Raw genomic sequence first — 12,742 nt, 5'->3', positions numbered from 1 at the left:
ATTGAAAATATAGGTCAAGACAACGTTTAACAACGTATGACAAAGTGTAATTATTTTTGTCTCGTACGGTTTAATTACACAGCCATCCCCCTAAATATAAGGATTGTTAGCACCATCACTCTTTTTTTTTTTTTTACTCTTGCTCCTATGCTCACATTTTTCATTATTGAATTTCCAGCTAAATTGTTCCACAGCAAATTGATTTCTTCTGTTATCAGGTAAGGAAGTTGCATTGCTACCAGGCGGAGAGGAATGGAAAGTTATCTATTTTCTATCAAATTCAGCTACACTGGACTGCGCAGGAGGTCCTACATGGGCTCTATGTATCAGTGCTGCATGAATGTACGTGAACCCCTTGCGTCGCTTAATTTTACCACAGAATCCTTATTTAATGAGAACCAGTCTTTTGTCATCTGACATAATAGGTGTGTAGTGACTTGTTCCATATGTTGGTTTAGAGGAAATCATGTGTGTAGTAGAAAAACAGTTTTGAATACAATTCATGTTTTTCATACAATTGCCCATGTATTTGTTTAATTAGAATTACCAGTAATAATCTAGTTGGGGGCACGGGGGTGCAGTGGCGCAGTGGGTTTAGCCAGGTCCTGCTCTCTTGCGGGTCTGGGGTTGAGTCCTGCTTGGGGTACCTTGCAATGGACTGGCGTCCCGTCCTGGGTGTGTGTCCCCCCCTCCATCCTTCCGCCCTGTATTGCCAGTTTAGGCTCCAGTTCACCGCGACCGTTCCTGGGACAAGTGGTTTCAGCCAGTGTGTGTGTGTGTGTGTGTGTGAGTAATAAACTAGTAACTGGAAAGAGTACAGGTGCAAAATAGGTGAATCCCAAGCTGCGCTGGTTAAACCAAGTAGGTAAGTAGAATCAGGTGCATAAATCATAATCATTCATTCATTTTATGTGTATAATTTAAGACCTAGATTTTATAAGTTTATTTTCATATTTTACACAAAAATAATGACCATCCCTATAAGGTTCACATACTTTCAAGCAGCACTGTAGGCTGCAAAGTAACCCACACATAGCCCCTGGTCCCAGTGTGCAGGGGACACAGTGCCTATTGCGCAGTTCAGAACGGATCCAATGCATGTTCTGTTGCTCACCTGCCCCCAAAGCTCCCTGGCTTTCTTCACAAATGTGCACACGGGCATGAGAGCATTCAGATGTGTTAAATGCTGTGCCAAGTGTGCTCAGAATCTATCTATTCAGTTACCATGCAGAGTTAAGGGTAATTTCAATAAATCAGTGCATCCTAATCCTTCCCCTGCTTTATGAGCTCACAGTTACTTAACCCTGATTAACCCTGTTCTCTGGATGAACTGCACTGTTCAATGAATGAATCTTTCAATAAAGACTAATTAATTGCGGAGTCATTTTGGGGAGGAAAAAACGAGCACGGAGCAGGACTGGGAAACCCTATTCAATGTAACGCAGTGTGAACAAAGGTGGAAGACAATAGCTTAATAAAGCTGCGAGAAACTAATCGAATAAAACAGCTAATGGGACTCCAATTCGGAGGCCCTGAAGTGATGATTCAAGAGTATAGCTGAGAATGAAAGGAAAGACCAGAGAGGCCGCAGCCTTCGCTTCACGGTGTCACTCATCGCACTGAGATGAGCAAAACCCTCAATATCCAATTTGTTTCCTCTCTTTACATTCTATGGTAACGCTCTCTCTGGTCATTCCTTCCCGGTTCAGTGGATTTTCTGTGCGAGCCAGAAGACGACGAGGATTTAACAAACATCGCCGGAACAACAGCAAAACGGGCTTCTAATACGAAACGCAAGTTTGACACTGCTTGTCTGTGTGTCAGAAAGGTGGAAGTCAAACGAAAATGGTTTTGAAAAAACAGGTCACAACAGACTAGAGGGTTTTAAAGACACATTTTAATATAATAAAATAATGCAATGGATACAGCTTGACTCCAGAGCTGTTTTTCTACAAGAATAACCGCAAATTATGATATCAATAAACTTGCTCTATATACTTCACACACGTTAGTGACAGAGCCACTTCGTCGTCTCTAAAATTTTAAACACTATATACGTAGCGGAGCAAGTACTGCAGAGAATGGCCACGTTAGCATCTATCTCTAGAGCGCACTTGTCTTCCTTACAGTAACATGAGACGCCAAAGCAACACGAAATTCCTGCTACCTACACTGCCCATATTATTTTGCAGAAAGCAAAATTCTGTATTATTGGCATTACCACTTGTAGTGCAATCTTACAACAGCACTGGAGATGGGACTAATTTTCTACCGTCTAAATAAAAATGGTTTTATGGTATTGACGACTGACTCTTTCAGTTGTGTTCAACAACATTTTTTAATATGGAGAGGAGATTTTTATAGGATTTTCCATGTTGCACTGTGGCTTTTTTGTCCATAGTTTTTCCAGTTAAGTGAGTTATAGTTGTGTCTCATTCTTCCCTCTACTATACAGATTTGTTCTTTCCCATCTCCTCAGCTGCAGAGCGTCTCCTTACACGCTCCACCGACTCTCTGGCCCAGCGCTCAGGCGTATTGCCACACGGACCACAGGATGCCAAGCGTGACGCTGTAGGCCAGCATGGTCGTCAGGTAGATGCGGAAGAGCAGCACGTCCAGCACGTAGCCCACCTGCAGCCACTCCCGAGCGATCCCGCGGTATTCCTCACGCTTCTCCAGGAACTGCCGGATGGACGAAATCTCTGCCAGAAGGGTGTCCAAGACTGCTTCACAGCCCTTCGTGCCCGAAGATGCCCCTACTCTGCTCCCCGCATCCATCTTCACCTCGCTGTTCTGGTGGCTGCATTGAGCTGTAGGAGACAGCAATGGAAAGCATGAGCCTCTTCCATGCTTTTACACCTTTTACACAGGGATTGGCACTGTGCCTCTAGTAATAGTGCCTACCCGTGTTCATGCCATTCCCTTTCACGTGCAGCAGATCGTGCCCTTTGGGTGATATGGGATCGAACTTGTGCCGGTTCCGAACACAGAGTAACGCCGTAGCCTTCTCCAGCACCAGCCGCTTCACCCAGTCTGGGACGTGGGGCTGGAGATCCTGCTTGTGCACCAGCCGTACGATGAGAACCGTCTCAGTGAGGCTGATGACCAGTAGAGCCATGCACACCACAAAGTAGACTCCTGTGGTAACAGTTCAAAGTATTCCCGTGTCAGAGGTCACACGTAAGTGCCAAGTGTGAACTGACTGCTGAAATACGAGTCATGAGCAACATGTGAGTTCTGAAATGCTGGTTTTGCGTTAACTTTTGTCAACGGTGAGTTGCTTTAAATTTCTGAGTGAAAAAGTTTCTCTCGCATAACAAGTGCATTTCATTGGTGAAGGTCTGCTCAGAAGGTGAATTCCGATAAAACAGACACTTGTTTACTATTCATTTGAATAGGAAAAATAAATAATTCCTTCAAGAGCCTCAAAACACAGAAATTTTTTTCAATGAGCATGCAAAATTCCTGCCTTTATTTTAAAGTCGTTTGCAGTGATTTTGCCTTTTACGTCTAAGCTTTTTTACACGACATATTTTAAACTGATAGGTTAGGCTTTCCTTTGCCTTTCCAACTTCTTTTAGCACTTTCTTTTCAAATAGTTTTTTGTTCAGGGCTCATTATGACAGAGGGTAGTTTTATAATATTCTAGAAAGTCAGAAGATTTCCGTGAGTTGCTTGTGAGGAGCAGAAAGCTACAAGACAAATCAGATGTGCAGGAGAAGACATTCCAGACATGGGATCCTGTTCATCCTGTGTGGTGCTCAACGTCAACTGGGCTTGTGTAATGAAGGTTTTCTATATTAAATTTGAATTGATAGTTTGTTATGGGAATTTTAAGGTGTACATCACATGAACCCATAAGTGTGAGTTCTTGTAACGTGAGCTCTTGTCATGCAGGCGGAACTGGTGCAATATAATTAATTGGCGCAATATAATTGAAGCTTTGATGTTCAGTGTTGAAATGCAGTGCTGTTGTTCACCAATGAGCGGTGTTCCGATCGCGGTGGCAGGGAGCGTATCCGAGACAATGATGAGGAAGACTGAGTAGCCCAGCAGCAGCGTGATCTTAAAGGACACCCTCTCTCCACTGTCAGGGGGGAGGTAGAAGCCTACAATGTCCATCACCATGAGAAAGATGCTGGGCAAGAGCAGGCTGACCGTGTAGAACAGCGGCCTTCTGCGGATCACCACCTGGAAAAACCAAACCCCATGGATGTGCAACAACGCACCAAACATGTAATCATAATACACCTTTAAACAAAGGTAATCAACCATGGCCCCTGCCAAGACAAGATACCTGATCTCACCAACCACAACTACGTGTAAATAAAAATTTGTGACCTGAAACATTTTCTTGTTACAAGATGAAGTGCCATGTGGAACACTATCTCCAGTACATTGATACGGTAATGTGATACAGTACATTTTGTCTTGATTTTCACAGTAAACCTCTTCCCCAATCCTCTAACAATGTACATTCCATATTATATTACAAAATATTACAATATTAAAAGCTTCTAGTGAAACTTAAAGCTTTTTGTCTTTTTAAAATTAGATTTTATATACTGATTACTTGCACAGCTCTAAGGATATTCATAAAAAACCAGATGACGGAAACTTACATTAAACTTGATTTCAGCATAGTAGTCCTCCTCGTCGATGCTGAAGGTGTTGTACTTGGACAGAATGTGAAGAAGTTCCCACTCTCCCTGATTCATGAAAACACTCTTATCCACCTTCACCTCTTCAGGAGTCCTCAGCAGGGAGATGTTGATGTCTTTAACTGCAGGACATATGATGAATTTCTCTATCTAGCATTTAATCGCTTATCTGTCTTTTTTCCAAGGCTACGCAGACTTCTGTTTTAAAATTTACCAATTTGTACATCTGGATATTTATGTGAAATTCCTTCGGAAATATTCTTCCTTAAGGCTGCATCCTGGAACGTCAGCTAACAATGTTTTGGCCTTGACAGCAGGTCTCCAACTTAGTGCATCTACTGTACAGTTAAAAGTATGTTAGAAGTATGATCTTTTAGTATGTGAGAGCCCTTACTGGTGTGAAGCCAGCTCTGGAACGTCAAGCTGCAGTTCTGTACATCGAAGGGGAAGTTGTAGATGTTCAAGCTGCATGCAGTCATCACCTGGATGGGCTTGTAGTTCTGCACCACCCCGTCGAACCCAACATAAACATAGGGAATCTCTGGAGATTTCCCTACATCCACGCTGACATTCCGAAAGAGTTTCAAAGAAATATACATTAGCAGTTTTTAGAGGAAAAGGTCACCTGTGCAAGCAAATCGCACTGAAGTGCTCTACTTACAACTCATTGATGAGAATATCTGGCATCCAAACATTGCTGATGGGCACGGACACTTGCTTTACATTATCGAAATCCTCTGGGTTCCAAAAAAGGAATTCATCTGTCCATTGCTTGCATTAAAGGGGAAGATCAGAGAGAGGGAAAAAAAAGAGCGTCTGCAGCATCCCGGACATCTATTTCCCGGCATTTCCTTGAAGACCCACGGAGCAGAGTGCACACTCAGTGCCAGGTTGCTCCTTCAGAGTGCGCCACAGTATATTTCACACCTGGCATCCGCACTCACGTCAGCCGTGTAACTCACTTTAATGCTCTAATGAGAGCCTGGGAGTGCTGATGCACAGTCCCTCTTAGCAGACATATAAAGCAACTATCCGGAGGGTAAATCTGATCCGGTGCAGAAATCCAATATGCTACAGGCATAGCATGAAGCTGAGGGTCTCTCTTACCTGCCTGTACCATATGTATGTTGTCAGAACCTGGTTCTTCTCGTCCTGCATGACAGAATAAATAAAAGAAAGGCATAAGTGATGTAAAAAATATGAATAAAATGTATATGCAGCGCTGCTGATCGTGACTTGAGAGCTGACACACGCGAGCAGGCTTACATACCACGCTGAGAATGGCGTATACCATGAGGTCAATAGCCACCGTGGTGGACCGGGTCCAGTTCCGCACCGGTCGAACCCCTTTCCTGTATCCTTCGGTCAGGTAGTCCGAGAGTCGGACCAGGGTTGCGTTGGAGAAACGGCCTGCTTCTTTTCTGCTGGCTGGGACACAAAGGGCACTCCATCACTCCACGTGCAAAGAATTTTCATTTTAGCAACGCGCAACCTTTCACTTGGACTCAAACCAAAGGGAAGGTCTCAAGAAAGCTTCTGCAGATGCACATTTTTATATAATAAAATGTACATAAATCAATGCAAATAAAATATAATAAATAGGTCTCAGACACAAACCTCAGCTGTGGTGAATGTTATAATAATCATGGTGTGAAGGAACAGTGCGGGTCTGAACGAAAGCAGTCAGTCGGTCAGGCACAGTAACAGTACGAATAGTCATAGTGCTCGTGTTACAGTAAGAGCAGCATCACGGACAGCTCAAATCACACAGGAAGAAGGGCAGCAACGACAAGAAAAGCGGAATTGGCAAGAGAAGCGGCACAAGAAGAAAACGCGCAAACTAAGTGAGGAAAACGCCGCTCGCATCGCTGGTGTTTCGCGGCGTGGAAGAACAAGAAGAACTGTTGAAGAAACACGCAGCGCGCCGTGGCGGGGCGACACACGGGACACGGGACACGCCCAGTCCAGCGCCGCTCGTCCCCGTCCCATCCATGATGATCCCGCGCCTCGGTTCGCACCTAATAATGGGAAGGATGGAAAAGAAAGCGAGTTCGCCGGGAGCGAAGGAGCCGAGCGGAGCGGAGTTCTTCCACTCACGGGAAGCGCAGCGGCCCGAGGAGGAGACGCGCGAGTCGCCCAGCAGCAGTCCGACGACGCCGAGCGCTGTCCACAGTGGTGCTGCGAGCCTCATTTCCACCCCCTGCCTGCCCTGCCCCTGCCCTGGCCTGGCTGGGCGCGACGCGACGCGACGCGCACCGCAGGTGTCCGTGGAGCCGGGGCTGCCTTCTGTGTGGGTGGGAGCGGAGACAGACAGACACAGACAGACAGACAGAGAGAGAGAGAGACTCAGACTGACTGAGAGATGATGAGCCTCTTTCCTTCCTTCCTTCCTTCCACTGACTTTCCGAGACTTGTTCGAAGGCCGATCAAGTAGTTATAGGAGCGCGCCGAGTCCGGGTTGCCCACACTGATGTCATGACTGTGCGATGACAGTCGCGTCGGGGGTTCGGGGGCCGCACGGTGTCACAGGGTGTGCCGCGTTGCCAGTGCGTGCGGTCGAACCCTGCCGCGCGCGTCTCCACCGCCTCGGGGAGCAGCGCGACTCGAGCTCGACGTGTGACGAGCAGGAGGTAAGGAGCTCGGTGGGATGCGATCATTAATTGAATTGAGGGGACGCGTACGGAGCTCTAATAAGTGGTGATGGATCAGCGTGTCCGAAGAACCCAGGGCCCTGGGGCTTTTGGGAGGGATGTGCGGCTCATCTGTCTCTCGCACACAACAGTGCCATTATGGAGAGAATGCCTGTTAAAACTTACATTTTCACCTCTGCCAAATAACGGGCCTGCAGGTCATGCTTGAGGCTGCTGGTCTAAAGTATGAAGTCTGTTGGTTCGAATCCCACTGCCGCAATTAGTACCCCAGATCCAGGTACCCATCCGGAGGGCGAACCTTCGGAGCCGGTGGTAAACTGTTGTAATGCTCACTGTACAATATCAGAAGTACCTTGGACAAAAATGTCAGCTGTACTGAAATAAAACAATACAAGGTCGGCCAAATGCGGTGACTCTTTCATCGGCCATGATTACTAAAATACATTTTTCATTCCTCTTTTAAAACTTCAGGTATCCAACTGTATTCGCTACAAATTAATCGCTTGCATTCACTGAACAATCAGATGATTGGAACAGCGTGAACAGGAGAGGAACACCAGAGCAGATTAACATGTCCAGGAGATACTAAGATCAGTGAATGCAGGTGATTTACAGTGAAGGGTATTATCCTATCCAGATGACATTAAAATTAAGGGATATAAGCGATTTGCAGAGGAGGGTATTATTATGTCCAGGTGATACTGAGATCAATGAATACAGGTGCAATGAACTGGTCCCATCCAGGGTGTGCCCCCCACAACTTCAGCCTTGTGCGCAATGCCTCCGGGATAGGCTCCGGCTCGCCACGACGCCCCTTGGAACAAGCAGTTCTTTAAATTGGTTGATTGGTTGGTTGATTGGATACAGGTGAATTGCAGTGGAGGGCATTATGGATGGATGGATGGATGGATGGGATCAAGGATTCATTTTTGTAGATACATTAATACAGACAAATTCACACACTGGCTGTATGTTATCAGAGATCTGAGTAAAAACCTTTTCAGAAAGATCACTTTCCAAACATTGCACTGTTGGAATGGGTGACAAACAGCACTTCTGTGTAGTTCAGTTATGTATCTATCTCACTGGACATGCAGCAGTTTCCTGTGGTTCTGTGTTTTCCATCTAGAAAATCTTGGCAAATTTCCAGTCATTTGCCAATCTGATGACCTGCAGCATTTTTAAATATTTTCCTTTAAAAATGTATTTAGTTGACATGTTTGTTTAAGGCAAATTACAATGTTAGATACCCAGTATTACAATGATTTATTTATTTATTTATACAGCATTGTATCCCTACTGGAACAATCCAAGGCAAATATCTTGATCAAGCCCTAACCACTGTCTTACCTACTGTACTTGGTTCAGTGCCCCACAGTACATAGACCAAGCCACTGAGACTCACCTGTTGGATCTGAAGGATATATTGCTCTGGAAAGCTATTCTCACTCTTACAGTACTCTTCTGACCACTCTAACCTCTATGTCTCCAAAGCTGTTTGAATAAACTTGAAACTTTCAGTGTCTCCACAATAAGTTTTACCTGTCCAGGGTCTCAAAGGTAATAAGAGCAAACCGTGCGCTCACAAATCGCAGGCACATTTTCCAACTTAAGCCTTTGCATAGACATGTTTATTGATCTCATCAGTGCCACAGTGGTTTAAAAGCACAAAACCCGCAAACTTATTAGCAAATGTCTTTGCAGTGATTTATCACCCATTAGAAGCCACTTCAATTTTTCATTCTCTGAACACTGGCTTCTAATAATATGTAACAACCCAATATTCCTATATTTCACTTTCGTCTTCATCTGTGAGACACATGGGAATACCCTGTTTACTGTTTACATGGGATTCAGTCAAGGCAAATGAGGTTAAAAATATCACAAGTCAAATTTTATTGAGGTTTGTTTGTGTAACAGTATAATGGATATTTTGCCTCCATTTAAGCATTTAGTTTCATTTGGTTTTCCTGTGCAGTGGACGCAAGGTTGATTTCAAATTAGGTTATACTTCCAGTAATTGGACATTAAGGTTATGCACAGTATTTGCAATTCAAACACGAGATAAAATTTTCATTTGATCCATTAGCTGAAATGTTATCCGGAGCGAAACCCTGTCTCTCTGTTCTGCGTGGAGGTATGGCTTCTGCGTGTTTGTCATTACATTTAATGCAGAAGATCATATCCTCTGCACTCTATGTAAATATTCTCTTCAATCTCTAGAAATACTAGAAAACCTCAGTGTTGTTCATTTCATGTATTGAATGCCAGCTTCCCTGTTATCACGCATGATCCGATCCCCCCGTCTGAACAGGTTGCAGACACTGTGGGCTTGGGGGTCTCTGATGCGTTTGCCACTCATATGCTGGTTCATTACCCCGGTGCTGTGGTTCATTGAGCTACCGTAAAAAAGGAAACGGCATTCCAGAGCAGCCTACCCTTCAGAGCCGAGAAGTGCATCTGGATGGCTCGATCAAATGAACCAATGCAGGAGGTGGCATTGTGGTGAGGTCTGCCACTTTGCAGCTGGAAGGTCCCTCTTCAAAAGTCAGACCTGCTGTGGTTCCTTGATCAAAACCCTTAACTTGCATAAATATGGTAAGAATGCCCCGCAGTATAGATGGGTACATAATTGTGAATTTGATTATTTAACACTGCCTTGCGGGGGCACGGTGGGTTTGGCTGGGTCCCGCTCTCTGGTGGGTCTGGGGTTCGAATCCCACTTGGGGTGCCTTGTGATGGATTGGTGTCCCGTCCTGGGTGGGTCCTTCCTCTCCCTCCAGCTTGGCGCCCTGTGTTGTTGGGTTAGGCTCTGGTTCAGCACGACCACACTTGGGACAAGCAGTTTCAGGCTGTGTGTGTGTGTGTGTGTGTGTGTGTGTGTGTGTAAGTTGCCTTATTGAGAGGAGTTGGCGAACATTGATTAACTTTAAATCAGTAACATTATTAACAGACAGTTTCCCGTTCTACCCAAGTACTCACATTTTCACTTTTCCTGAACCATCTTTTAGCAATATTTAAATCAACAACATGTTTTGTGGATAGTCTTTTCACTCTTTCGTTTTGAGACTAAAAGAGGGAAGTACACAAACAGATCTGTTAAAAAAAATTTCAGCATGTCGCTCCCACAAAAACCATTTGTTATCTTAAGTGCATGAGATCCATCCCTCACAATATCATCCATTAATGTTATTGATAAGGCCAAAGAATGTAATTGCATAAAGTGGTGTTTCAGTACTGGGAAGAGAAGTGAACTCAGACTAAATTAAGTTACAGTGTGTTGGAAGATTATGAAAGAGATAACTAATTTTCCTGTACATGCTCTTAGATTTGTGTTTTGATACATTGTACAGCCTCCATCAAATAATATATTATGAATTGAAATTGGGGCTTGTATTTAGTACTGTTATTAATCTTACATTATCTCAAGCCCTTGTCCAAGGAAACTTACAGTGTTAATTTTGCAATGATTTGCCCATTTAGAAAGCAGGCTATCCTTATTGTATCGTTTCAAAGTAAGTACCTAGATCAAGGGGACCGCAGCAGGAATGAGATTCAAACCAGGAGCTTCCAGATTCCAAGACAAGATCTCTACATACTGCACTGCATGCTGCCCCAAAAACAAAAATTCCCATTACTGAAGTGGGTATTATTTTTACTATTAGTTGTAGATCCTGCACTTTTCTGCAACGAATCTCATTTTTTTTAAAAGTGGAAGAAGCCAGTGACAGTTGTGGGGCTAAATTTTAAATTAATTAATTTTAAATTTTAATTTTAAATTTTTTAATGTAAATTAGTATTTCATCATCTGTTATTTGTATCTACATATTTAGATATATTTTTCTGTGTGTATGTTACTTGTTACACAACTGCTTGAATATCTATGCAGGAAAATGGTGTCAATCTGTGCTTTAATATGTCAGTATCTAAAGGTCTCCATCTGTTGTTGAATGCACTTTCATTTCATCTGAATTGTACGTGACTTTGAAGTAAAACGTCATTCAAATTAATAAATCTACATATGAATGCAGTGAATTGATCTTTTAATGAAAGTTATGTTGAGTGTTCAATATACAGTATATTTGATTCAAATTGAAAGCAACTGCACTGGTTGTCATCTGTGTAAAATATAAGTAGTGCTGAAGAAAGTTCAAAGACATATGTTTCAGGTGAATTGGTGACTATAAACTGCCTTTAGTGTGTGTGTATTTAGTACTTTAGTGTATGAGTTTGTGTGTGATTGCCCTGAGATGGACTGGCATCCAGTGTAGGCAAAAATGCAGATAGAATATATTTATTCTATGTACTATATATGCTGTGTGTGTGTGTGTGTGTGTGTGTGTGTGTGTGTGTGTATATTTAAACCAGTATATGCAGCTATTTTGTTTCTCTTAGAGGTATTTCAAGACTAATACAAATCACAACAATTAGTCTAGAGTTTTTAATTTAAAATCGTTTGAATGGTTCCTGTTCATTGAGGGGAGTGCTCAGTTACGAGCATCTCAGCTAAAATTTGCTGTAATTAACTGTAAGGAAAAAAGACACTATGAATTACGCATGATGGAGGCAGAAAACATAGTGACTTATTGCACGAATGTGAACGGGTATGGACAGAACCCCCAAAGTGGAGTGTGATGATTGCACTGAAACGGGGAAGTCAAACATGAAAAAGGCGAAAGAAACCCCACCTCCTTTACTGCATGATTTTCAAATGTGAAAGAGCCACTGGAGGGAGCACTTGTGTTTTATACGCAGTGTCAACGTTTCCTCCTTCCTGTTCACTTACTGGGAGAAAGAGCAGATTTCCAAAAGTAGCACGCATAACAGATGTGTTTCTGGAATAATCTTCCCTTACCTGGTTCCCTTCTTCACCTGCCTGATGCCATATCGTACATATGTTGCCAAGAGGGAGACAGAATCTGATTGCTCTTTAAGTCATGAACACTTTTTTTTCCAAAAAGAACAAATAAGGGCTTCTGTAAACCACTAATCTCACTGTCTGTAAGGCATGAGTGGGGTGAGAAACACTCTGTAGGAAAAGTGAGCACAGAACTGAAGGTGAAGACTGAAAAATGTGCAAAGGAATGAAGGATGGTCACAGTGTTCATATCGTGAAACCGCTGTCATTTAGCATTAGGGGCAGCAGGTGGTGTGATGGTTAGAGCTGAACTTTTTCTGTAAAAAGGAAAAAAAGTCTGTGCGCATCTGTCAGCGGGTGAGCTGAAAAATGTTTATTTTGTTCTTTGAGCTCTTTTATTGGCCAGATGATGCTAGGTGATTTGCAGAGATTTTGAATGATGTGAGTTGGGCCTTTTCAGCAATGTGCAATTACGACCTTTTCTCAAAACCAACAAATTGTCAGCTGTTCAATTTCTCACACAGAGTGCGCTCTCTGTTGCAGGTAGGGGCGTTTCAGTTTCCCAACAGATC

The 12,742-nt window shown here is 43.4% G+C and overlaps 1 protein-coding gene across 1 annotated transcript; it reads right to left on the bottom strand.

Annotated features, from left to right (window-relative positions):
* Positions 1-1,912: 1,912 nt before the first annotated feature.
* On the bottom strand, positions 1,913-7,281 carry LOC108928660 (5-hydroxytryptamine receptor 3A-like). The gene is made up of 9 exons (XM_018742703.2): positions 6,759-7,281; positions 5,932-6,089; positions 5,769-5,813; positions 5,323-5,432; positions 5,056-5,225; positions 4,623-4,783; positions 3,981-4,191; positions 2,905-3,138; positions 1,913-2,810 (listed from the first exon to the last, which is right to left on the bottom strand). The coding sequence occupies exons 1-9, from the start codon at positions 6,850-6,852 to the stop codon at positions 2,527-2,529; spliced, it is 1,467 nt and encodes a 488-aa protein (XP_018598219.2). The 5' UTR covers positions 6,853-7,281; the 3' UTR covers positions 1,913-2,526.
* Positions 7,282-12,742: the final 5,461 nt, after the last annotated feature.

Source organism: Scleropages formosus, chromosome 10, assembly GCF_900964775.1.
Source record: "Scleropages formosus chromosome 10, fSclFor1.1, whole genome shotgun sequence".
Classification (NCBI taxonomy): domain Eukaryota; kingdom Metazoa; phylum Chordata; class Actinopteri; order Osteoglossiformes; family Osteoglossidae; genus Scleropages; species Scleropages formosus.
Note: the sequence above shows the minus strand (reverse complement) of the source record. Positions and strands in the feature narration are given on the sequence as shown.

What these genes read in the sequence shown, in the direction of transcription:
- LOC108928660 (XM_018742703.2), bottom strand. Translation starts at nt 6,852, where the DNA reads ATGAGGCTCGCAGCACCACTGTGGACAGCGCTCGGCGTCGTCGGACTG. An exon ending in TATACGCCATTCTCAGCGTG is followed by an intron (nt 5,814 to 5,931) that starts GTATGTAAGCCT and finishes TCTGTCATGCAG; the next exon opens with GACGAGAAGAACCAGGTTCT. An exon ending in CATACATATGGTACAGGCAG is followed by an intron (nt 5,433 to 5,768) that starts GTAAGAGAGACC and finishes CTTTAATGCAAG; the next exon opens with CAATGGACAGATGAATTCCT.